The following is a 27,638-nucleotide window of genomic DNA, read 5'->3' on the forward strand; positions in this document are numbered from 1 at the left end:
CTTGTGGGTGCATTTGCTGTGTGGGCAGTCCAGAGAATTTTCACATGCGCTGGAAATAGGGGTGAGTGGGGTGCTACAGCACCCCCTAAATAACCCTGCTGTTTTCCAAAGGTAAATAAGCAATAAAGATGCTTTTGAATTATTGCTTTTATATTGTCACATTTGTTGTGTGTGTTAACATCTGGGTCTGTGGTGTACCCTGCCCTTTAGGAGATAAGTGGATGGGGGTGTGCGGAGCGAAAGTGTGAAGATAACATATAGCAATAGAGGGGAAATGGGAAGACTTCATACATGAGACAGTTTGTGTTAGGACGAGAAAGGTGATAAAGAGACAAGATGCTGGAGGGAGGCTGAGAGAGGAAAGCAAAGGGGATACTTGAGAGAAGTAAATAGCAGCAACACACTCTGACTATGGGGAAACAGTGTGCTTAGACCAGGAGGAGGTAAGGAAAAGTGTAAAGAAATAAATACATGCCGTATAGGAGACAAAGAAGGCTATAGGTGCTGGAAGTAGGAGTGTGGGGGCGGGGGGGGGCAGCTGCAGGACCCCTAACTTTAAAATGCTGGAGTTTGGAAGGTGAATGAGCAATAAAGATGCCTGTAAATTTCAAAGACAGACATCAAATATCTGGGGATGTGTTCTGACAAATTGCTGCCTATTCTTTTAACATAGAGATTGTTTTCTTTTCTCTGAGTGCAAAGTGAGAGGACTTTACAAATTGATCTATGTGACAATCTTGCTGATGTAAAAGGAAAGGCTATAGGATGTAATTTTTTTCTAATACACATATAATGGCGTCGGGCGAGAACAGGCTGGCTTGGAGGTTGGTTGTATGTCACTAAGGGGCCACCTGCTAAATTTCCCTGGGCCATGCAAGATGTGCTACTACAGCCCAAGTTTTTATTTTGATTTCTGGTGCTTGTAGTTTTGTTCATGCCATTATAAAGCAAGACAACAAGCCCCAGAAATCAAAGAAAAAACCTGGACTGGAACAGCACATCATGCAGTGGCACCATTTCAGTTGCCAGGTCTGAAGTATATAGACCTCCGGGCCAGAACAGAGGGTTGGCATGTGCCAAAAATAACTGGTCTGCCACATATCACTACCGGGCAGAGCTTTTTAAATTACCTTTAATATCAGGTTAGCAAACGCAGTTGTCCTCATTAGAGGAGATTGTAACACCCGCTTCTAAGTATTGATCGCAGGGCAGTTTCCTGACATGAAGTCATCGATTTTTAATATCTGACTGTGGAATATATGCTCATGCGCTAGGCTGTAAAGAAAAATCTCTAAATAATGAAAATGATTGTAATCTTTTGACGCCAAGCTGTTCCTTGAGCCTTCCAACTAAACAGTGGAATGTAATGCTGGGCTTTGTTGAATGAGTAGTATGGGGTTCCGTGGGGCTTTGCATTGAGGCCTACACCTTTCAACATTTATTTAAGTCCATTGGCAGACATCGTCAAGGAATTTTAGGAGTTGATGGTCTCCTTTGCCGACAACACCCAACTGGCAGTCTCCCTTTACCTGGGAAAAGGTTTGCAACAACTAGTCCCTTTTTTAGAGAAAGTTGCATAATGGATGACTAACTGCTCACTTAAATTGAAGGGAAACAAAGCCAAGCTGATGATTTTAAGAAACAAGCCAACACCGCAAACAACCCTCGGATGGCCAGAGTGTCTGGGGGCACTACCAATCTCTCCCCCTCCCCATTACGATCTTAGGTATGTGGTTGGATAGCTCCCTATCTATGGAGGCCTAAGTAAAAACGTTTACAGCATCTTGCTTTGGCTTTATCAGAACCCTACGGAAAATACTAGACCTCCTACCTACACAATCTAGGAGAATAGTGGCCCAAGTGCTGATTCTTTTCCTGCTTGGACTATGGAAATTCCCTGTATATGGGTTCACCCAAATATATCACCAAGAGACTCCAGTTAGCCCAAAGTGTGGCAGCAAGGACTATCCTCAAGCTTCCCAAACATACCTCAGCAAAAATTGCACTGGCTTCAAGTGAAGGAAAGGGTAGAATTTAAGACACTTTCCTTGGTGCATAGGGGAATCAACTACAATGGACCCTCCTGGTACCTTACAATCCTAGCAGGACTTAACATCCTACAATGCTTGATTGCTACAGGTCCAAAGATCAGATTGGGGTGTGTGTATCCTTCTCGCATTTGACCCCTAAGCTTTGGAATGCTATGCCCACTGATCTCAGAAACTAAATGGACCAGATTAAGAAAATGCTTAAAACATGGCTTTGCCCCACTTGCTCTAGACATGTACCGCCTCAGAATCGCGCTAGTATACACGGCGATCGACTCACGCAGCACTGGGAAGCCCTCAGGCGGCTAACTACTTTATAAATCTGCATAGAATAAATCTACATAGCATAACTTGAGGAGCACTGTTACAGGGTGGTAGTGAGGGAATTCATAGCGAAGGAGCTCATTGGCGAGGCGACCAACTAACATTGTCGCACCGACGGCCACCAGCACTAACGCTGGCACTGGATGTCCCCAATTAGAGGGGCCTCACATCTTCCCTTTCGCCCAGGGCCCCAAAAGTCCTAGGACCGGCCCTGGGCCAAGTAATACCTCTCTTCTCTCGGTTCACAGGTGCAATGGCCACTGGCCAGGTGCAGTTTCACTGCTTCTTTTACAAAGTCATTCGTGAAACACAGCTTCGAGGTGAGCCTGTACCATGTGTCTCGTCCGCTATTGCTGACAGTTTATGTAGTCACGCCATATGCTGCCTACTCGAAATATAAGTTACTTTCCTTTTTCGAGTCCGATTGTTTACAATTTCTGTTGGTGCATATAATCTTATTACCTCCCAGGGAACGACCCAGCCCTAACACGGAGCTCCCATATTGTGTCTTTAAATGTTGTTGGACTTTTAAGGCGATAGCCTCTTACTCTGCATGTAACAGCTGGCAGGTTATTGTAGTTTGACAGGAGTGTGTCTGCCACACATTTCTCGTATGTTCGCCCCTTGCCTGTCTGCCATCTTACGTATTCCTAGCCTAGTCACATCACCCAATTGAACGTTTTAATTGTACGCTTCCAGCTAGCTCGCACATTCCAAAATGCAATTGCTTCACACCCAACGCCTGCCACCTTCGAGAACTCTGTTTCAATGAGGCAGTCTAGTCCACGACAAGAAAGTGCGAGTTGAAGCTAGGATATGCTTTTTATTACCTTTGCCTTTTACCCCCATAAACGTTATGTTTGAGACACACATATGGCTAAAAACCGGCATGACTATAAGTAAGTTAAGCTAGATACCTGTTTTTGTAGTGCTCGCTATTCACCGAACATAAAATAGTGGGAATGATTGCCTAACAACAATTTTTTTCACCTCAGTCAGCCAGCCCCATGATCTGCAGACATGCTTCCTCCTCGCCTGTTCAATACATGCCGGAAGACGGTGCACTCTCGCAGCAGGCACGGCTCACATGCCATCCGCATTTCCTTTGCACTGTCGATGTGGCCGGCACGGGGGCAGCTCCTCGTTTCTGCTGGATTCCGCTTTAAGCTCGAACTTTGCAGAAACTGCGAGTACGGAGCCAGTAGAAGGCATGTGGGTTCCTGTGAAGACTGCGGGGGGCACTGGGTGCCTCTTAATGGCCCTGTAACCTGTGGGACTGTCAAAAGGTTTAGGAAGTCCTCGGGGAGCCGGACAGTGAGTGAAGAAGCCAGCTATTTACTGTGAGTGCCAAAGAGCACCTGGGGAGGAGCCCGCAAGTTTCCAGCGGTGCCAAGATGGGCTCTAGGGTTACGTCAGGGTAACTACTTGGGGTAGTGGGGGCAAGAGTGCGTGGGAGACTAACCCACACCTGCTCTGAATGTTCCACGAGCGAAAACTTTGCAGGAGACAGGGGGCATAGGTGAGTCCGGAGCTCCACGTGTGATCTTGTACTGCAGATGGGAAGGGGTCGGGGTTCTTGGAAACGCGTGCTGGCAGGTGTGACGGGGTGAAGTCTGTACACCCGCGGCGGGGACACGGTGGCATGGGATGGCATTGAGCTTCTATACCTAGAAATAATCCAATTGTCAAACTCACAAAAATGCACAGCGATGTCAATCTATCTAAAGCGCATCTACGCTTCACAAGGGAAATAAGCGCTAAATAAATGCAAATACAATATGTAAATTGGAATGGCTTTTAACCGCTATGATACATGACACCCATCCAGGTTACTTATGTCAAAAAGAGGGGCACACCAGGAGCCCTTAGGTCAAGCATACAAGCACCTAACACCACCTGAAGATTGTATGCAGTTTTTGTGAAGATAGTGAGCATTGTGTCTAGGAACAGTTTTAGATGGGGGATACACTCCAGTGGGAGGAAGAGCCCTCACACTGCAATAGGTGGTTTTCAGCAATCCCCAGATGTTGTGTTCAATCCCCTCCTGCTGCTAACACTGCCATAGACTGGATTTAGCAGTCGCTATTAATAAATTGGGCTTGGATGGCATGGTGGGGTGGTATACAATTGGCGTGTAGCCCTGGGCTGTAAAATAGTTTGGAAAACTCTGTACTTCCATGAAATTAAAGAAGGTGTGCTCAAGATGAAACAAGCATTTGCAATGCAATAGGTCTCGCATTATTAGAGTTTGAGCTATTGGCATTGCGAAATAATGCAACACCAATAGCTCAAACTTGAATAATGCGAGACCGATTGCATTGCAAATGCTTGTTATAGATTGGGATGATTTCGGCTCTGGCCCAACTAGCCGGAATTTTCATACCTCGCAAGATAGCATTAAATAAAACCCAAAAGGTAAGGTGCCCAAATTGAAGGTTCGCTGCGGAATAGATCCCCAGGAATCTTATCCAGTCCTGGCGCCTTTCCTGGTGCTATTTTATCTCAGGCACTCGTTATCTCTTTAAGTGGTATAGTCGGGATAACGTCACTGGTCCTGGGGATGATCATGGGTGCAGTCAGGCAATCAACCAGTACTGCGCCACCTTCTGTCTCAGTCCTCGTGTAGAGGGACTCAAAATGGACCCTCCACACTTCTGTCTCCAAGTTTGGCTCGATCGGTGATTTTGCCTCAGAAGTGCCTGTGTTAACCACCTTCCAAAAGGTCCTCATGTCATGGGAACTCAGGGAACTTCTCAGAGTGTTTTTTCACATCCCCGATGGTTGAATGATAGGCTGCTCTGTTCGATTTAATTAAAGGGCGGTTGTTAGCCTTGATAGCTAAAATCAAGGCTGTTTTGGCCATTCGGCATTGGGCATTATACCAAGTATGTGGAGGCTTCCTATTTGGCCTAATAGTTTTCATGGGAAAGAAAAAAAAAAAAATCGGCCAGGGTTGACGTTAGCCTAATAGGATTCAGCGCTACCATCTGTGGATCAATTGTAATGCCATTAGTAGAGACAGATTTTGTTGCATTCAAAAGGGCAGGGATATTGGCTTCATAGAGGGACCCTAGCCTTTCTTGTGTCTGGTATATGTCAGTCCCCCGGACTCTCTTCCTACAATTGGTGAGAGACAACCTAACGTCAGTAGGGTCCTGTGACCCTGGGGCACTCAGAGGTTTTAACCCGTTTAGCTCCAATACAAGGGCATTATGATCACTATCATGCAGCGTCTGGACTGTGAAGTCGTGTACTCTATGCCAGGATTTTAAATCAACTAAGATGTAATCTAATAAAGAGCCTCACCCGTTTCTATTAAAAGTAAAATTCCCCGGGGTATCCGACTTTGTTCTTCCGTTACATGCCCTTAGTGAGAGTATTTGACTCCTGGCCACAACTAACTGGTCTTGAGTACACATTTATTAGTGCAATTGTGATCTTGGGCACGAAGTGAAGGAGGACACAAAGGATGTCAATTGAAGATGTTTCTATCTTTTTGGTTGTACAGCCGAGGTGGACACCCATCCATGTGCATAATCCACCTGAAGGTCTCACTTGGCCACATGATATTGCAGGAGTGCCAAAAGTAGCAAAACCCGGTTTTGAAACTTCCTCTCTTGCCCACGTCTCATGGAACATACAGATTTCAAATTGGTCAATAAAATGCCCCCAATCTGGGTTTTCGATCTTAGAGTTTAGACCAGCTACGTTCCAGGATAGGACTTGCAGCTTTGATGGATCCGGGGTATTGGTTCTAGCGACTGCTTCAGTGTTGGGTGAAGGCAGGTCCCGCAAAGCCCAAGAGCAGCTTTCCTAACAGTTCCACTGTTTACTGGAGCGAACTGGTTGCTGATTATGGCCGTATTGCGTCCCTCTTTTTTCCCCGGCTCATGCTCCCACTGGTTTTTCCCTTCCCTGCTGTGGCACGTTTCCCTATATCCTCCTCGGGTTCAACACTTCCTGCCTGAGTCTCATCCAGAAGATCCCTGCGTCCTGTGCCCTTGGGCTCGAGTCAATCTACTCCTTCTAGGCCATGAAATCTATTTGATGTTAGAATATTGTATATTGGCTGACTGGGTCGGTAATTATCATGGGGAGCTATATGGTAACTTTGATTTTCTGGTCTCCACCCCCAACCAATTTTCTTTCGTGCTTGATAAGCTCTCTCTGGGGGATACAAATAACCCAACAGGAGGACTCTAATCGTACCCATCTGGCTCCCTTTGTCTCTATTTAAAATATCTCGAACAACACACGGGTTTCTAGAGTTTATTACTATACAATCACCATAAATATCCTTCAGTCTCCAGCCAAGCCAGTCAACTGTACTGGTTGTTAAAATCTCTCCTGCTTCTTCATACCTAAATTGTCTATGGTTAACTAACCAGAACAGATTCTTTTTTTTTATATTTTAATTCATGATGCGATTCATGTAGGCCCCCTCCAAGCTCAGGGGCACCTGCAAGAACGATGACGTAGGGAGTTGAGGCGGGTGGTAAGGAGGGGAGAATTTTTATTGAAGGCTTCTGTGCGCTTGTTGGGTCCTATACCCGCCCACTGTTTAATCGACTGCCAATCCTTGTTAGGCTGTAGGTTTGAAGACGTTGGATTAGGTCTGCTTGGGATAGTGGGTTGCTGTCTCTCTAAAGCGACTCTGCTAGGGGTTGTGGGTGGCGGTCTCTCAAGGTTTGGTGCAGCAGTAACCTGGGCGTCTTTCTGTGTGAGGGACAGGGTGGCCCTACTAAGGTTGGTTTCAGCCATTTTGTCTGATACCTGATGGAGCTACCCGATTTAGCTATAGGGGAGAAAGGTCAGGCATTCCCTCCTTGGACGTCACCTACCCAGTCGGTCTTAAGCAAGACTTCTTTTCATCTCTCCTGTCATCTCTTCACGTATCCTCCTTCTAGTTATGTCTCTCCTTCTCTCCTCTCTCAATGTTTTGAGACTGAACTATTTTGTCTGATGCCCGATGGAGCTACTTAGTTCAGCTATAGGGGAGATGGGCCATGGACTCCCTCCTTGGTCGTCACCTCCCCAGTCGCCTTTAGACAGACTTCTTTTTGTCTCTCCTTGTTGTCTCTTCCCCTTTCCTCTCGTTCTCACCCTCCCCTCTACGCTCCATTATTCTGCCCTCCATGTTCTTTAAATGTTTCCCATCGAGACCTAGCTTTTTGGCAAAAGCCCGGGGGAGCTACCGGATAGCAATAGAGGATTCCCTCTATTTATATCTCTAATTCTCTCCTCTCAATGTATTGAGACTGAACTATTCTGTCTGATGCCCGATGGAGCTACCTGGTTTAGCTATAGAGGAGATGAGCCATGGATTCCCTCCTTGGTCGTCACCTACCTAGTCGGCCTTTAGACAGATTTCATTTCGTCTCTCCTTGTTGTCTCTACCCCTATCCTCTCTTTCTCACCTTCCCTGTTCCCTCCCCTCTACGCTCCATTTATTTTGCCCGCCATGTTATTTAAATGTTTCCCATTGAGACCTAGCTATTTGACCATAGCCCGGTGGAGCTACCTGATAGCTATAGAGGAGATGGGTTTTTGGGACTTCCCCCTCGACCGTCACCTACCCAGCCGGTCTTTGGGCAGACTTTCCTTCGTCTTTCTGCCGTTTCTCCCACCCATCCTGTTTTTCTGCAAACCTCTTCCCTCGACACCTGAGACTGAACTTTTTTTGTCTGATGGAGCTACCTGGTTTAGCTATAGGTGAGATTTTTTTTTTGCAGAGTTTTATATAGCGCGAACTAGACCCGAACCGAATCAGGTATCAGAGCGCTTTACATATCTCCAGTTACGTTACATGAGGACACACATACATTTTAGGCACGGGGAGATTAAGTGATTTGCCCAGAATCACAGGAGGTTTTGGCGTCGTTACCGAGACTCAAACCCAGATCCCCAGGTCCGAGGTCGAGCGCCCTAGCCGTTAGGCCAACTCCTCTCCCCCAGATGGGCCGTGGATTCCCTCCTTGGTCTTCACCTTCCCAGTCGGTCTTTAGACAGACTTCTTTTAGTCTCTCCTTATGGTCTCTTCACTTATCCTCCCTCTCTCACCTCCCCAGCCCTCTCCACTACTTTTCTCTTACCTTTCTCTCCTCTCCTAATTGTATTGCCTATTTTTGGGGGATTTATTGTGTAGTTGTTGAACCTTTTCTGTTACATTGTGGATTCTAATGTAAAGCGCTCTGATACCTCCGGGTCTAGTCAGCGCTATATAAAACTCTATTAAATAAAAAAATAAAAATAAAAAATAGGCCCAATGCCATGGTCAGGGATTTATGCGTACGCTTTTCCCCCAATACCATTGATTCATTTGGTTCCTGTTCGGTGGATATATAAACGGACGCCATCGGTGTTCGAACAATGGAAGGAAGTACAAGCCGGCGCTTTACAGGGAGCAGCCTGTTTATAGCTTGTGACTGCTTCTAAAAAGCACAACAGGGGCTCGCCATGACTGCATGCCAGCCCACATGGGTTTTAACTTTTGTAATTTGATGGAGATGACAACGCGCCCACTGGGGAAGACGTCCTGGCACTACGTATCCCAGAAGGCTACAGCGTGGCCACGCCTACCAGAGCAGGGATAGGTTAAATAATGAGTGCGCAAGGAAGTGTGTTCTCATTTCAACCAGATATATATATCGCACAAATCTTCAAAACCTCCACTGCTGCGGCGAAAAGAAGAGACGGACCCCACGGCTTCAGGCAAGGCAATAATTTATTTTTGTACCTTTCACGGGCGACGCGTTTAAAGCATCAAAGTGCTCTTGATCACACACCGTGTCAGCTCTTTCTTTATATACTTTGCTTCTCCTGTGAGTTACACCTCCTTTAGTGAGTCACATGACTTCAACCATGAACATAGAAATAATACTTTGACTTTTATTCACCAGAAGAAATTGAGCAATTAATGTAATACAATGTAGCTCATCAGAAGTTTCATTACACCGTATAAAATGCATTGTATTAAAAGACATATCTTTGGTGGGTAGAGTGCGCAAGGGGTGAGAGGGAGAGAGGGAGAGAGGGGTGTATTATGTTTCATATGTTAATTGATGTCTATTATTGAAAAGTATGGTTAATTTACATACAGTATTCATTTTAAAGAGTTATGTATACCTTATTAATACTCTGAACCTTCCCGGATGTGTTTGGGAGTATGTACACCCTGTCTCCTACCGTCCGCAACCAACACTGTTGGGCTTACTGCTTGCTATTCCGATTCAGGCATGTGAATCTATGAAAGATACCACAATACTGGATAAGAAACAAGTTACTTACCTATAACTACAGTTATCCAGTATTGGTATCTTTCATAGATTTACATGCACCCACCCTCCTCCCCGGCGAGACAGCTCTATTTGGGATCCCTACTTCCCACTTGTGCTAAGAAAATCTGAGGAGAACTGCCTCCGCTGGGAAGGTTCTAGAGGGGGCTGGCAGCGGATTGGTTGGAACTATTTTTTTAGTTCTTTTCATATAATGAGGTAGATAGGCTACTAAGTTTTGGGCCTTCTGGGCCTCTATTATTCTTTGTAGCCTACTACATTTCTTACTAAGGCACTGCTTTTGTATATATATATTTTTACCGTGGAACTCCCGCCTCGGTGACGGGGAATGATTCAGGCATGTGAATCTATGAAAGATGCATCCAAAACTGGATAAGATAATAGTCAGATATCCAGGTAATTTAATGGACGGAAGGAGGGATAGGGAAGTTTGATCTCACCGCCTTGCCCTCCTGGTATTAACCGATCCTGTTCCAGGTCCAGGAGCCAGGTGTAGTTATGCCCGATGTAACAACCAAGGGGACTGCTGCCTTATAGTGCCGCGGACGGGCGCAGATGGGCCCACCCACGCGCGTCCCGCGGTGTGGGAACCCGCCGTTGAATTTAAGCGCCTCCGGGCGCTGGTGGTTGCTGGGCCGGGAGCATAGGAGCCTGGGAGACCCGCTGCGCACAGCTCTCTCCCTAGTTTGTGCCGGTATGTTTCCCTGTGGTGTGGGAACCCGCCGTTTGTTTTACGCACCTCCGGGCGCTGGTGGCTTGCTGGGCAGGGAGCAGAGGGGCCTGGGAGATGGAGTCTGTGGACCCGCTGAGCACCGATCTCTCCCCCGTCTGTGCCGGTAGGTTTACCCGCGGTGCGGCAACCCGCCATTGGATTTAAGTGCCTCCGGGCGCTGGTGGTTGCTGGGCAGGGAGCAGAGGAGCCAGGGAGATGGAGGCCGTGGACCCGCTGAGCACAGCTCTCTCCCCAGTCTGTGCCGGTATGTTTCCCCCTATCAAGAATGAGATTCTCTTACTGGTGGAATAGTGTCAAAAGAGGTTTTGACAGATGAACTGAAGAGAAATAAATGTAGGGACTCCCATTACGAGTTGCCCAGAGTAGTATTCATGGGGATGCATGCTGTTTTGGGCAACGCAAGTTTTCTGGCCTCTAAGCACCTTGAAATATCATCTTCTACAAACTCTGTGCCTGGGGAAACGAGGCTTGAAGTCTAAGGGGGTCTTATGGGGGCTGTGGGCAAATACTGACCCATGTCCCCACCCATCTGCAGCAGCATCATGGGAGAGCAGAAAATGTTTCCAGAGTAATCATTCATTCTGCCACAGGCATCTCACTGTCGAATTCATGTGAATATTGTGATGAGGGCCTTAGTGGCGGCAGATAGCTCCCATATGTGTCAACGTTAGTACCAGTATATTTCAGCACAGTACAACACTAAGTGCAGGAGAAGCTTTCATCATATAAACGTGTAAGTTTGTAGAGGTCACTTACTTTTGAAAGCCCAAAATCAGTCAAATACTGACGTAATTTTCTGTCTAGGTAAATACATTTACAATTATAAATTCCTATTTTGAGACTAATAAAGTTAAACTTGTGCTAGTAAATGCAGATACCTGAGCACCACTTTGATGTGCAAACAGCTATGTGAATCGGAGCCAGAGCAAGGGTTTAACTTGAAAATCTATTTGAAAAGAATGCCATTGACTTCTCATTCATGTGAGCCAATGCAAGTACAATCTTTTCTTTCAGATTCTGCCCATTTCGTTTATTAGGATGATGTTCTAGTGAAGGATTCATTTTCAAATGTTTACGGTCAGTTTTCAGCATTATGAAGTGTTTAATCAATTCTTAGATAATGTGATTGCTTGTCCTGTTGCCCCGCTGGAATCCCACTACATCTCATAGTGCTTAAGCATGGGCGAGGGTGGCAGTGAAAACGCAACTGATTTCATAGGTCTACAATGCCACCAATTTGTTGGAGAAATGTGAATATTCATATCCATCATCAACCCTAGCTTTCCTTCAAGTGCCTGGGAGGAGGAAGTGCTACACACATCCGCTCATCTACCATATAAACAAAATAATAAATACCCAGAGGAACCCTTTTTTAGAGAATGGGGTTCAGGGTTAGTAAAGGTTCCTCAACATCTCAAAATGAAGAACATCTGCCTGATGACCACAGGCTAGTGAATCTTTGTGTTTGCAACAATCTAATTTTTTTAAAAACATTTTCAAGAAAATCTGATGAAATCCCTAGGAAACATTCTAGATTTAGCCTGGAATATAAAGAAATATTAAAGAAAATATGAAATGCATTAACAATTGTAAGAACAACTGTTAAACATTTTATTTAAAAAATGGCTGAAACAGGAAAAGAGGGTTTATGGGTAGGAAAATTGCCCAGGTTGCAGCGGTCTTGTTTTCTATATGTACTCTTGCCCGGAGTGGAGCACCAGGGGGCAAGCTGGAGAAATTAGAGCAGGAGGTAGATGAAGAACCAAAAACGTTTATAAAGTTTTCAAAACCGAAACACTTTATGAACATTGGTTTATGCAGGTTTAATGCAAAGAATCCACACTTCATATAGAATGGATTTCAGCAATCATTTTACTCAAGAACGTGATCACAAATAAGCGTATTCTTGTACAGCTGACGTGCTACACTCAGGCTTTTGGAGCCCATGAGCTTTATCAAGGCAGTTTAGTTGTCATAATTTACATAACCTACACATGCACTTTATTTGTGCATGGTAATATTTAGTATTGTCTGGAGTATCTTAATTTATATTGCCATAAGGCAACGTTTTGTAGTATGTGTCTGTATGTCCTTGTGTGCTCTACATTATTTTCACTGGTATAAATAAGAAATAGCTGCAGCATTAGCATGTCTGATGCTTAAATGCTAGGTTTCATTAGCAATCTCAGTGGATACACTGTCTGGCATGAGAGCTTCAGCCTAATATGTCAAAAAGAGAACACTACAACTTAACTGGGAGTCACTATAGAAAAGAATTGTGTACGGTCTATAGAACGAACCGTACACTGTGCATAACATGTTGATACACAGATTACAGGCTCCTTATTTACAATTTCCTACTAAGTGGCTGAGAGATTAATAAGAGATAAATTCAGTGGCAACCAGAGAATCCCTAAGCACTGAGACTATCCACATGTGATCATTACGAGGACAGCAAATTACCCCCACATTGAACTCCCCCATGGTTATACAGGGGCACAAAAGACTAGGACTGGCCTGCCCCATTTTAAGAAGCCACTTTGCATGATGGTGATTTGTCTGAACCATGACCAGAAACCTTAAAGTTTACAGTGAAAGTATATGTTTCTTCAGTGCCCCTTTCAAAGATACTTCTGCTCAAGTGTCGAATGTATTCACTAACATACAGTGAATTTCTACTCCACTAAAAACTGAGTTCTCTTTCCCAATCTGTTACCTGGCTGGGGCTCACAATGTCTTGGTTTGGGACCTTATTATGGTTAAGATAGCTAAACTAGTCCAGTGAAGCACCCCATGTAAGAACTATGAAGGTATAAACTGGTGCCAATACTGGACTGGTTCTTGTAATCCTCTATGGCATCGGAGACCCTGTTGGGGTGGGCGGTACAGCCTCAGTAAGGCCAGCTGAGTCATGAAGACATGTTCAACTTTGAGCATCAGGTGGCTCCTTCAAACTAGCTGACCATCAAACAAGAAGAGGTGGTGGCTTGGGAAACCCTCACAGAATGACCCGAAGTGTGACCGTCGAGTAGAGCAGAAACCGCAGTACAGACAGGCAATTGCAGCTGGACATTGTGCCGCAGAGGTGCCAGAGAGCTAGCAAGAGAGGGGTGACCGTGCCTATCAGGAAGTTGTGGGCTGAATTCCATCGTGTCTGGGCGCTGGCATGACAAAACACTCTGGATTGCCTCCCCTCAAACGGGGGTAAGAGCATAGCGGTGACCTACCAACTGTGAGACCCGCAAGTCACCCATTCAGAACAACACCAAAGGAATTGGAACCATTTTGATCTGCCACCCTATTAGTGAGCACTTTTTGAGAACTATGATTGCCAAGCTGAAAGTCCAAGAGGTTTTTTTGAACCCTGAAGGGTAACTGCCAAGGGTGGTGAAGCTAGTGCTGCCCCCTTGCCTACAGAGGATGAAACCTTGTTATAGATGAAGAAGACAACACTGCTTGCATGCATAAACACCCTCCACAGTGACATGAAGGAGTAGGCAGCTTAAGTGACTTAAGAAGGCAGAAAAAGAAACTGGCAGGATAGTCAAGGGTACTGGCTGTGGAACAGAGAATTAAAAAGGACCAGAAAGTAGAAGGCAGTCCCTGGAGGACAAGATGAGAACCCTGGATGTGCATCTGCAATGAGCAAAATCATTCCAGGCTAAGGCAGAATGAGCCTTGGTGACACTAAAAAGCGGAAACAAGGTTCAGACAATATAAGGAGAAGCACCTGCATCAAGGTCCTGAAGATCCCTGCTGTTTGGGAACAGAACAATCTCTGGAAAATCTTTAGTGAATGATTGGGTCACAGCATGCTGAAAATGCAACCTCATAGTTAAGTCATTCAGAACCCACCCTCAATGAGATATCACTTAAACAAGGCCCTGGTGTCATTGCATTAGCAGTGGTTATATCAATTGTTTTGAGAGACTCACTACGAGGATAGTAATACAACGAAAAAAAGTGAAATGGTGAGTCATAAAGGCGCTGCTATTCTTAGATCCAAGCATAGAGACTGACAAGAAAGAAAGCCCTTGCAGAAGTAAGCGGAGAAATGCTAGAGGGTTTTCTGCATCAGCTGAATTTCAGTTAAGTTGCTGGTAGAGAGGCCTGGAAAGAAACATACATTCATTCTCTCAGGTGGACAGTGCTAGTCTCCTTAGAATCTTTGATTCTCCATATGATTGAGCACTGCTGTGGGGAGTAATATACGAGACCGCTGGAAGGGCACCACACAAGGCGGGGAGGTTTGAATGATCCAGATGGGAGAGTGTATTTATTTGGTGAACAGTTTATATGTTGGCTTAATTACCCATTTGCGCTGCCTTTCATTAGTCTCTCTGTAGGGAGCACCAAGACACTTTATATGTATTCATATGTGCATGCCAATCATCTATAAAGGTGGCCAGGTTTGAGGTTTTCATGAAATGGATGGGACAGTCAGAATGAATATATGACACTAATTTGTGGATGCTGTTTGAATTTAAAACAGCAAATTGAAACATAAAATGCAGGGTGACCACTACTGCTTTACTCTGGTATATTTGTATATAATACAATCTTTCGCTTGCTTCAGGCACGGTCCCCGCCAAGTGGAAGCAGGCGGTGGTTACGCCCATCCTGAAGAAGCCTTCTCTAGATCCTCTCAAACCTGAGAACTACCGTCCGATATTGCTTCTCCTGTGGCCTGCGAAAGTAGCGGAGGCCCATGTGAATATGGCCCAAGAGAACTGCTGCATGCTGTTTTGGCATTCTGCGGGGTTTAAGACCAGTCTTGAAATTTGACGCCTCAACCAGGCAGCTAGTGGTGCAGGCGACGGTGGTGTCTCGGCCCGACTACGCCAGCTCCCTCCTGGTAGGGGTTAACCAGGCTGAAATCATCCGTCTGCAGCATGTTCAGAACGCTGCAGCCAGAGCAGTGGTGGGTCTGCCCAGGTTCTGTTCCGTCGCCAACACCTTGTGTTCCCTTCATTGGCTGCCGATTAAGCAGAGGATTCAATTTAAAGTGCTTTGCCTGTCTTACAAAATCCTCAAAGGCTCCTCTCCCCAGATTCTTACTAACCTCCTGTCTTCGTACGTTCCTGCCCGCTCCTTAAGATCTTTGGGCCATGAACTAGCAGTGGTTCCCCGGTTTAAGCTTAGTCGAGCTGGAGGCCGCTCATTTCGAGTGCGGGCTGCGGTCCTGTGGAATTCCCTTCCTCTAAAGATCCGTGTGCTGCATGATCTTTTCTCATTTCGTAGGCCCATTAAGACCTTTCTATTTCCTTAGCTTGTTGGCTCTTTTTTAGTCTGCTGCTCTCTTTGTTGTGTTGTGTTGTTTACCTTGTCAAGCGCCAGGACGCCCCTTCGCTGGAGCAGCTGTGCGCGATATAAGTTCCCATAACATAACATAACATATAAAAGTAAGTGGTCCAAGGAGCAAACTGGTAATGTTGGTCCTCTCGCATAAGCCTGTCCCATAGCTTCTGTAGGTCGTGGAGGAATACAGTGGCCCACTTTTTGTCCAAACACTATGAGAATGATCTTTGTGTTTGACAAAAGTACTTCCCAAGAGATACTAACATCTGGTATGATAAACTGCCACTAATGGCAGGTTAAGCACTTCTATTGTGCACTTTAAATTAAGGCAGGCAAATTTCAGTGTTCCATTAACATGGTGGTTATGTTGTGTAAAGCATTACAACTGGACAGAAGGTGGAAGCTTCCACAAAAGTGTGTCTATTGCACTTTAACTGGATGGTGGAGGGCATCCTCTCACCGAATCACCTAACAGTGATGGTCCATAGAAATGAAGTGACGTAGCCGCAAGTGTGGAGGGGAATGCTTCATCAACCTACATTAGTACCACATGTATTGATATGGGCTTCCCCCTGTGTAAATGATGAAGCTGTAATCTATCCATTAGTGCAAGCTGGTTAAAGTTGCCTTCTGTCTGCTACTTCCATCGACTGTCTGTACATTTAACCTTACAGATAACGGAGGTTTGTCTGTAATTTCAGCATTTCCAGAATGCCAGTCAGCGGATCCCATAGCTGGACATATTCTGAGACTTGTAGTGACATGTAAGGTGACCTAAGATAGGCAGAGGTGCATTAGCAGTGCCTTTGACAATTCTGGTGAACTACCCAGAACTCTAAATTGCTCATTGGCTGTGTAGTACACAGGTGACTCTGTAGTATGTAAACCCTGCCTGTGCCATGCTCAGGCTGGTCTTGGGTGGTGAATGACCCAAAGAGAGTCATTTGAAGCCCAGACAGTGATCTGCACCTGGATTTGGACAGCCGGTGTTGGCCTGGATAGCCCCTGTTGTTCTTGCCACTTACATTTTGGATGTGAAGAGGGAAGGCTGAAGGAAGGCAGAATGGTGCAGAAGCATATTGAAGCTGGGATGGTTTTGTGTATAGAGCATCTGTGATTTTCAGATCACAGTCACAGGGTCTCTGGAACAGAAGACTGGGGTGGTGAGAAACAGGCCACCCTTGGGCAGCTGTGCAGCACCTACCGACCACTTTAATTTCTGTGGAATAGCTGGCTCAGAAAATGAGATAGTAGGCATGGACAGAGCTTGTCTGTATGCAGTAGGTCAGCTATCTTGAATTATGTGAAGGAGTGCATCATCAGGAAAGGTGTTTGGCGTGGAAACGTTTCCCTCGTAATATTATGCTGTCATGCCTGCTAAGTCAGTCTGGTCATCATTGGATGCAGAGAGAAGAGGGATGCAGTGAGAAGAGGAATGCAGTGCAGCAGGAATGATCTATGGGCATTCATGTGTGCTGACAACAACAACAACAGTCAGAGTAGCACATACTGCAGTGGTGGCTGTGTTCCTGCCAGGAGCTGTATAGACTTCAAGTCCTCAAAGCAACATTTTTCATCTCCTTACCGGATGTCACTCACAGTTTGCATGCAATCGACCACTACTTAATTTGGATAATAGGGTCTGCATGCCGGTGCATGAGATGTGCAGGGACACACCGGCAGTCCCTTTCTCCATTCTATGGTAAGTGGTGTGAGAGCACAGAGTGGGTGGTATGTAAGTGCAGATCAGTGCTGTGTGAGTGCACAGTGAACTGTATGTGAGTAAGCATCATCAAGTGCAGGATAAGCAGTGAATGACTGCAGGGTGAGCAGTGAGTCAGTGCAGGGTGGGCCATGTGCCTTTTTAAGTGCAGGGTTTGGTAGGTATAAGTGCAGGGACTATGTTGTACATGTGTGAATGCTGTGCCTGGCTCAGTGCATGGTGGATCTGTATGAAGTCAAGAGTAGTGGCCATGTGAGTACAGCGTGAGCAGTCTGTAAGGCTAGACTGAGTGGTGTGTTTGTGCATGTGAGTGGGGTGCCTGTGGGAGTGCAGGTTGAGTGGTGTGCCAGTGGGAAACAGGTTGATTGGTGTGCCAGTGGGAAACAGGGTAAGCAGTGTGCCTGTGAGTACAAGGTGTAGGACATACCTAGGTGAATGATGGGGTAAGCAGTGTGCTTTTAAGATCCTGAGAGGTATCGGCCCGGAAATTCTGTCGAGCTGCCTTTCCTTTTATGTCCCCACCCGCAGTCTCCGCTCCCAGGGTTTGGCTCTTGCAGTGGTCCCCAGATTCAGGCTCAGTCGTATGGGAGGTCGTTCGTTTAGGGTCATGGCTGCATCAGCATGGAACTCCCTCCCTGTTGAAATCCGTCTGATGGAGGACCTTTTGACCTTCCGGAGGGCGATAAAAACTTTCCTGTTTTAGTTGTCTTGATTTTATTTTCTGTTGTGTTATGTTCTGCCTTGTCTTTGCGCCGGGACGCTCCTTGGCTGGAGTATCTGTGCGCATAATAAATCACCCTAACATAACATAACATAACAGGAGTGTGTCTCTATATGAGCAGAATGAAAGCCGTGCCCCTGTGAGTGCAGGGTGAGCAGTGTGCATATCTACAGCAGAGGTGGATCTGTATGCATGCAAGATAAGAGTTCTGAGCGGTGTGTGAATGCAGGGTGGAACATTGTAGGAGTGCAGGGTGAGCACTGTTTAAGTGAAGGATAGGTCTGTATGAGCACAAGATGAGAAGTGTGTGAGGGGGTGTGTGTGTGTGTGAGTGCATGGTGAGTGATGTAGAAATGAGAGTATAGTTCCGTGTGAGTACTGTGTGGGTGCAGGATGATGGGTGGAACATCTAGAGGATTGTGAGCAGTGTGCGTGAATGAGTCTGGGGTGGGTCTCTACGAGGGGAGGGTAAGAATTGGGAGTGCAGGTTGAGCGGTATAGGAATGCAGGAGTGGGTATTTGTGAGTGCAGGCTTGAGTCAGTGTGAATGGAGGGGTGGGTCAGCATGAGTGCAGGGTGAGTGGTATGCCTGGCGGAGTGTAAATGAGAGTTGAATCCATGTTTGTGCAGGGTGAGTGGTGTGCTAGTCGAGAGTGAAAGTACGCCAGGGTGAGTGGCATGGGAGTGCAGAGGTTGGAGAGAGTACATGTGGGAGTGCTGGGGAAGCAGTGTGCATGGGTAAGTGCAGGGTGAAGGATGTGCGTGTAAGTGCTGGGGAGGACTGTGTCTATTTGAGCACAATGCTCAAGTTGTGCATGTAGGAATGCAGGGTAGGCAGTGTGTGTGTGTGAGTGTACAGGTGATGTGTACGAGTGCAGGGTGAAAGCTGTGCCAACTTGAGTGCAAGGTGAGACGTGTGTGTGTGTCTGAAAGTTGTGCGGTGAATGGATGCATGGTGTGAGTGGAGTACCTGTGTAAGTGAAAGGATGCATCTTTAAGAGTGCAGGGTGAGCAGTGTGTGGATGCAGGAGTGGGTCCATAGCAGTATAGAGTATGAGAGTAAGGTGAGCAGTGTGATTGTGAGTGTGGGGTAAGTGGTGTGCCTGTATGAGTGTACAGTGAGAGCTCTGACTATGTGACTGTAGGGCGAGTGATGTGTGAGTGCAGAGTGAGCAATGTGGGAATGCAGAGTCAGTGTGTTGGAGTGTGATGGATGGAGCAGTGTGCTCATGTGACTGCAGGGGGGTAGTGTGCCTGTATGAGTGGAAGAGGAGGAAAGCACCAGCTTAAGCACAGGGACAGAAGGATTGTGTAAATGCAAGGCGAGCAGTGTACCTTGGTGGAAGTGCAGAGTGACATTTTTTATAGAGGCATTTATAAAGCGCCAACAGTCCTCCCCTAAGGGATATCATGCCACTATCCGAAGCTACAAATTCAATTACTATGTTACCAAAAAAGTGAAAAGAGACAAACAAATATTCAAGAAAAAGGCAAGTTTTTCGTTTTTTCTGAAACTGAGATAATGGTTTGTGCAGTGATGGTCCAAGGGTAGCAAATTCCAGTGAAACGCTGCTAAGTGTGTGAAAGAGCGACCCCGGTTCTGACTTTTCTGATCCGAGACGTCTTTGTAGAAATCCAGTGAGCAATGTGATTGTATGAGCGCAGTGGTGGGTCAGATTGAGTTCGGGTGAGAGTTGTGCCTATGTGATTGCAGGCTAAATTGAGGCTAACCACAAGGTGAACGGTGTACCCGTCTCAGTGGAGTTGTGGGACTATATGAATGCAGGATGAGTTGTGCCTGTCTGAGTGCATGGTAAGCAGTCTGCACGTGTGACTGCAAGATGAGCAGTGTGCCCGTGTACCTTTGAAAGTGTAGAATGAGGAGTAGGTTTGTTTAAGAGAAGGATGAGAGTTGTGCCCATGTGAATGTGAAAGCAGTATTAGCATTATGCCTGTATCAGAGCATAGCAATCTGTGTGTCTTTGTGAGTGCAGTGTAAGCGGTGTACCTGTGCTAGTGAGCAGTATGCGGTATGCGTGCGAGATTGAGGGGTATGTGATGCCCATATGAGGTTGTAGTGTGCCCGTATAATGGCATGGTAAAAAGTGTACCTATGTGAGTGCAGGATGAGGAGCATGCACATGCAAGTGCTGGATGATACTTACGCCCATTAGAGTGCAGAGCGAGCCACGTTGATGTGGAAGTGCAAGAACCCATCTGCTTAAGTGCTGCCCTAGGGGTGTGCCCGTGTGACTGCATGAGAAACACTGTTCCAATGTGACTGCTGAGTGGGTGGTGTGCTTTGCAGTGCACATGCATATGGACAGGGTCAGTGTTGTACTCATAAGAGTGAATGGTGAGTGCTGTGCCCATGTGAGCGGTTGGCATTTGTGAGTACAGTAGAAGCAGCATCTGAGTGCAGGGAAAGTGGAAGCCTGTATGATTACAGGCTGAGTGGTGTGTCTGTCAGTTTAAGGGTAGCAATGCGCTTTAGGAGCGCAGAGGTGTGCCCAGAGAATGGTGTGCCCTTGTGAATGGAGGATGAGAGAGGTATGCCCCTGTGAGTGCAGAGTTGAATCTATATGCGTGCTAGTTGAGGGGTGTGACCATGTGAGTGCAGATTGAGCAATGTGCTCGATTGAGTGTAGGGTGCGAGAATTGTGCTTGTTTGAGTGCAGAGAAAGCATCATGCATGTGTGAGTAAAGAGTAAGTATTGCGCTTATATGAGGGCTGGATGAGTTGAGCACCTGTGTACATACAGCAGGAGGGGTGTGTTTGCATGAGTGCAGGGTGCGAGGTGTACTCGTGTGATTGCAGGATGCCTGTGGGATTTTGAGGACGAGCAGTACAAGGTAGGGGTATGTCCTGTGATTACAGAGTGAACACCACATCTGTGCAGGACGAGAAGTATACCCACGTGAATACAGAAAAAGAGCCACGTCTTTTTTTTGTGAGGAGTGATTACATTAAAACCAGACCTATTGGCCTTGCTAATTTGTGTTCTGTTCTACAGTGCTGCCATCAAGCTGCAATGGATATGGCATGAATCCTGCAACAGGATGGGTCAAGGTTCCCAATAATTTGCAGTGATTGTAATCACATTTATAAAATATTTTTTTTTTAAAACACACAACACAAAAATCAATCAATCAATCAATCAGGATGTATACAGCTCTGCAAATCACCCGTGAGGGTCTCGCGTTACTAGCTGCTAAGTGGTGATCAGTTCATTCAAACAGCCAGGTCTTGAGTCTTTTCCTAAATTTCCGGAGCGAAAAGGCTCACATCTATTTTTCTGAAAAGAATTTGAAACCTATAAATAAAAACACATTTCTTACCTTCTTAAAAGCTCGTTTTTTCTGGTTTTCTTCCATTGATTTCACAAGTTTATTGCTTTTCACAAAGTGCTTAAAGGAAAATGGATTTGCTTCATCTTGGTCTTGGACCGTTTGATCTAGAACAAAAAACAGAACCACATGTTGATATTCGCCTCCATTCTCGTCTTCCATTCCCCGACAGAATATATATTGTTTTCAGTTAAATACATCACATCAGTAATAAAAGATACAGCCATACTATTTGCTTGGTTTGGAATGCATGTATGAGATAGACCAACATGGTGACTAGTTCATTAAATAATAAAACAACATGCCTCCCTCTGGTAATGATCTGAAATAAGGGCACCAGCTGTAAATAGCCGGAACAAAAACACATACTAAAAAAATACAAATGTTTCCCTTCTTCGGGAAAAAACACAAATGCGCATATTCCTTTTACAATGCACGTGTTCAAAAAGAGAATGCCTGGTGTCCAGCAGACCAACTAACTTCTGCAGTCTTTTACTTATAAGATGCATCATTGAAAATAAATAAAACATTCGAAAAACGTTAATAAAGAACAGTAACACCACAGGGTTGTTGCTTTGGGAAGACAAGTTTTTAGGAGTTGAAGACTTACCACTGCCTCAACACTATGAGGACGAGGACAGTTTAGATTACGAACCCACAGAACCATCAGCGTATGGTCTGTTCAGCAGTACCGGACATTGCTACCGCCTGTACAGTGTGGACTAAGAGCATCCCAGTAAGTGGAAAGGTTTGCACAGGTGATAGGGGAGGGTGGGTAAACAAGCACTGGCAAAGCTATTATGGCCCACTTTGTGACCCAATTATTTTGCTTTTTGGCAATGTTGTATGGCTTTGGTAGAAAGCAAAATGGTTTTGTAGAAGAAAATGTAAAAAGTGTCATGATGCAACTGCAGCTGCGTCATTCAGTATGCAAATGCATGAGGGATGGCATATGCGTGTTCAGGTGTCACCACACATGCATGGGCCTAACAATTGGCGTGGGCAGCTTTTTTTAATTTTTAGGTACTGATCAGGCCTGGCCATAGTTCGCGGAGTTTTGCTACGAGGAACTCCGCGAAGTTACAAAAAAACTCTGCGAAGTTCAGTGGGAACTGCAGTTTGTGCTGGTATTCCTGCGACAGTTCGCGAACTTACTGCTCGTGCACTTACCATTCGCGATCGCGAGCGGGGGAAAAAAACTCCGCTGCACATCGCGAAGCAGAGTTTTCTGCACTTCGCGAGCGCGGAGTGCAGAAAACTCCGTAAACTGAACAGTTCACCGCCCAGGCCTAATACTGATCTAGGATGGAGCCCCCCACTCAGAGCAGAAAATAGAAAATCATTTTTACCATGAAAGCAGAAAGGCTCTCCAAACAGCAGCTAGGCTATATCTATCTATCTATCTATATATATATATACATACATATTTCTATATCTATATCTACACCTCTATATATCTATATATCTATATAATGTCACTGACCATGTCATGAGTGACGTAATACGTGAAGGCATCAGCAGTGCACTGCGGGGGTGCGACTTATAGTTAGCTCAGCTAACTAGAACGGCTGAAATTCTATGGTTCTGTACGAGTGAAATGTCAGCCTAAGTATAACGTTTCTGTAACCTTTTTTTTTTTCCCGTGAATTTTCAAGGTTTTTTAAATGCTAATTCCTAACTATAACGTCCCTGAAACCTGCGATTTTTTCCAGTGAATTTCTAAGGGTTTTTAAATGCTAATTCCCAACTATAATGTCCCTGTAACCTTAGTTTTTTTTGTGAATTTCTAAGGTTTTTTAAGTTTGATTTGCTAAATATAATGTCCCTGTAACCTTTATTTTTTGTGTGAATTTCTAAGAGTTTTTAACTATCAGTCACGTAACTAGAGTGGTGGAGAAAGGGGGCTGGGTCTCCAACTAGCTCTCAGGAATTCTGCTGCTTTTGACTTACAGGAGTTACCAGGAGGGCTTCTTGGCCCCCAAGGTCCCTGGAGCCAAGGGGGCTTTATCCCCCAACTGTCAGTGCGCCAGGAGGCACATTTGCAGAGTGGTGGAGAAAGGGGGCGTGCCCTCTGACAACTTCTCAGCAATCCTGCTGTGTGGGACCTACTGTAGGTAACAAGAGAGGTAGTTGACCCCCAAGGACGTCCTTGGGGGCCAACTACCCCTCCTATTATCTCCAGTAAGTCCCACACAGCAGGATTGCTGAGTTCTGATAGCAAGCCAAGCCCACTTTCTCCACCACTCTGCAAACGCATCACCTGGTGCTCTCTTGTTTGCGGGGTGAAGTCCTATTCGCTGCTGAGGGTCCTTAGGGGCCAACTAGCCCACCTGTTACCTCCACTAATAGTACTTCTTCCTGCCCTCCCTTTTCCAAGAAATCCAACTCCAAAGTCAGTCAGGGAAGCAGATTGTATGCTGATTCAATTGTCACTGTTTGACCATTGAGTCCAGCTGTGGGCTCAGACCTTTGGTAGAGAAGGTTTTCCATGGATTCCCTCCTACCGGTTAGGAGGATGTGCTTTCACATGGGCCTCCGTCTCTCCTGAGCCATCTCCAGTTTCATCTTCGGTGTTTTCAATCCGCTGGTCAGTTTCAGACGCATCGGAGAAGCTCTCACAGTGCTCCGGAGTTTGGTTTGACGTCTACTGCAGGGGCAGGTGTGGAGGTGAAGAAGTAGTTCCTGCACTTCAATCCAAGTGGTGGGGTTGCCACTGAATAACAGTACTGCATTAGGCACAATGGTTACTCTCTCCTCGCTCACTCGCACATCTTGTCCGATGTTTTCAAAAGAAGGTCTGGCATTTGAAAGATAACCTTAAGCTTTGTAGGGTGGAGGAGAAAAATCTAATATTCATGCTCATAACTTTCCATATGGCTTCCACAAAGGATTTCAGTTGCTGCTGGACTAAATGTGTGTAATCCAGGAAGATCATAAACTGGCGAGGCTCGAAGAGCAGTAACACCTGGCTGCGGGCAAAACAAAGGATGGCATCTTTGTTGCAGTAATTGAGCAGTTTCGCAATCATAAGGGTGGAGAGGGGGGGCTTCAGGAGGTGAACGTCACACCAGAGCATTGGTCACCTGTTTGATGATGAAGCAGGGGAACAACATCCCTTGTGGTAGGAGGGATTGCAGCCATTGCTCCACTAATTACTTTGGGGAAGGATCCTCACAACCCTACAGCGTAGTTATTCCTGCTGGCCCACCCACCCACATCCTCCAGCCAAGACGCGAGTTCTCTAGTCGTTGCCATCATTTTGGTCACTGTTTGTTGCAGTGTTTCTACAGAGTCCTCCAATTCCTACACACCCTGTCCTCCCCCTCTGCCGCTTTTGTCCCCCACCTGCTGTCCCACACCTGCTGCAAGTCTTGTCTGAGCAAGGGTGAATCTGCGCCCACTGTCCCAATCCGGGCCTCCAATGATTCTCTGGACTGGCAGATAGCCGCTAAAATTGCTGTTGTGTCTGCCACACTCAGCCCTGTCTCCTGTAGGATCTGCAGGCAGGCCACCAGTTGTGGACTATCCATATATGTATTGCACCACTGAGTGAGTGAACTTGTTGAAGGTGCCATGTTTCCTACTAGGCTGCGGTTTGTCTTTGGCCGTGGTGCAGTGGAGCCAGAAGGGACAGAGAGAGGCCACATAGCCTGAATGCTGGCCGGCCTGCCTGCCCTCCCTCGGTCTTCAAAGGGGAAGTGGTATGTGTAGTCAGTAGTAATCCACCAGGATGGTGGGGGAAGCGATGGAGATTCAACACAGTGTGCCAAGAAGGGGGCCCGCACTCCTAGTTCTCCTCTGCACTCCACACCCAAGAAGAGCATTGAGTCCGCTGGACTCAACAGTCAAAGTTTCCCTGTACAGGATGTGAGCCCACTGCTTCTGTGTTTATGGGTCAGAAATGTCAAGGTAGGCCTGAAGCCCTGTGAGAAGGCCAGAGCCCCACCCTTTGGACTGGCTCACGATTGAAACATCACCCGTCGCTATCGCCTGGGCCTCCACCCTTGCTAAAGAGCTGGCTCTGGAGTGATCCAGGCATAGCTCACAAAGTGTGCCGGCTTTCCACAGTCCCGTACTCTGGCCTCACCTCAGCACGGTCCTCATTACAGACTGTAGGATCTCCTCCTAGGCCACCTCTCTCCCACAGCGAAGCAGAAGTCCTTTGGGCTCCATTGTACAAGGATGCTGCAGCAACGCCCCAGGCCTCCTCCAGCAACTTCCCAATTCCTCTGCCCGGGATGGCCACACCACTACTATTCCAGCTCCACTCGTACCCAGGGGTACCCCGGCATCAGCTTCTCCTTCGAGGGAGGATCCCAGAACTGGCTGATGGTGGAACATTGCAGGATGAAAGGGCCGCGTAGAGCTGAATTAGCTTGTGGCCGCCACCTTCAGTGGCTGGGCCACACCCTCCGCAATTAGCTAAGCTTGAGTATAGAAGCAGTAAAATAATCTTCATGATTAAGAGACGCAAATAAATATAGCTGCAGAGCTATTGGATCCTCAATTGATGTAACTACATGCAAACTTGCTCTGTGCTTTTTTGAGTGTCCATCATTCTTCCTATTCATCGGATTTTCTCCTAAGATGTTATTTTTTTGCAGTCTCTTTCCACATTATTAAAACCATGTTCTTAATTTCCTCATTGTAGACTGCGACTAGAATTAGGTTTAACTTAGTTATTATCGCAAATAACCTTCAGTTACTTAATTACCTTTGAAATTTCCAAGTGCTGATCAAAATATTCTAAAATCATTAATTTATAAGAAAGTTTTTGTTAAACTAAAATTACCCTACTGTCCATGAAAAACAGTAATAAATCCCTTAATAGCAAACATAAATTACCATCCTGAAAGACCACTGCAAATACGTAACGACCTGCACATAAGTTGCTTCTAAAATCTATTAAAGAAAACATGCCTGGCAGAACTGGCATCCTTGGCGTAGTTTCCTATGAGTTTTTTTACCTTCTGACCTCCTGTTTTTGCTGACTTCGTTTGTGCTTGTCTTAGAACTGTGAGTACTTTATCACTGCTAACTAGTGCTAAAGTGCATAAACGCTTTACTTAAAACATGGCAACACTGGTTTATCCACAATTGGCATATTTGATTTACTTATAAGCCCACAGTAAAGTGCTGTAACCATGTAGAGCACTTGACTAGTAGTCAAATGCTACCAGTAAAACCTGCAGCACTGATTGTGCCACCCATTGAAGTAGGCATTTAAACATGTCTCAGGCCTACCACTGCAGAGCCTGTGTGTGCAGTTTTAAACCTGGACCAACTTCCCAGGCCCAAACCTTTTTTATTACATTTAGGTAACCCCTCAGATAGGCCCTGGACAGCCCTATGTGCTGGGTGCAACGTATTTAAAAAGTAGGGCATGTACTTTTATGTTTTGTATGTCCTGGTAGTGAAATACTCTTAAATTCGTTTTTCACTACTGCAAGGCCTATCTCTCCCATAGGATAACAATGGGATTGCCTTATTACATTTTACACGTGTAATTTTCAATTGGGAAAAGATGTGACCCCTAAATTTGGTGTCTCTGGAATCGCAATTTTAGAAACACTTATGGTGAAGTTGGTTTTTAAATTGCAATTCTGAAAATGCCACTTCTTCCCCCCCCCAAAGACAGTCGAAGGTGATACAGACACCCAACCAAGCGAGTTGGGCTGGGTCTGTTGAAAGTTGGGCTGAAACCGTCAACATTATCGGCGCCCTCTTGCTCTCCTTAAACCTTTTGTGCGCGTAAAACAGCCGCCATTTTGGGCACCATGGCTTCCCTGCTCTCGCCGAGAGCCAGCGCGCCTCTCTCCCTCCTAGCTTCGCTGACAACCCCCCTGCCTGCACCTGCCGCGAATCATAAAACCCCTCTTCGGCGCTGCTCTGCCCCAGGCCCTCGTCTTGTTCCCAGCGCAACACCTCCCTTCTTCCCATTTATGATCCCCGGCCCTTTGATGCAAACCCCTTTTCCCCGTGTGCCCGTTTGTCTTCCCCGTTCCCAGGCCGACACCCAGCTCTGCCGATACCAATCCCATGCCCCTCCCCGTACAATAGAAAGCTTCCCTCCTCAAAGGACCCCCGAGATGATCAAAGCCCCCCCCCATCCCACGAGATCCGATCGAACCCCACACACACCGTGAAT

The 27,638-nt window shown here is 46.1% G+C and overlaps 1 protein-coding gene across 2 annotated transcripts in view; it reads right to left on the bottom strand.

Annotated features, from left to right (window-relative positions):
- ENTR1 (endosome associated trafficking regulator 1) overlaps window positions 1-27,638 on the bottom strand; it is a 198,973-nt gene that overhangs the window by 150,861 nt on the left and 20,474 nt on the right. For both annotated transcript variants that reach the window (XM_078641910.1, XM_078641911.1), the window contains exon 2: window positions 21,482-21,597. In XM_078641910.1, coding sequence (XP_078498036.1) covers window positions 21,482-21,597 — 116 coding nt within the window. The remainder of the gene's footprint in view (window positions 1-21,481; window positions 21,598-27,638) is intronic.

The sequence above is a fragment of the Lissotriton helveticus genome, chromosome 5_1, assembly GCF_964261635.1.
Source record: "Lissotriton helveticus chromosome 5_1, aLisHel1.1, whole genome shotgun sequence".
NCBI lineage: Eukaryota > Metazoa > Chordata > Amphibia > Caudata > Salamandridae > Lissotriton > Lissotriton helveticus.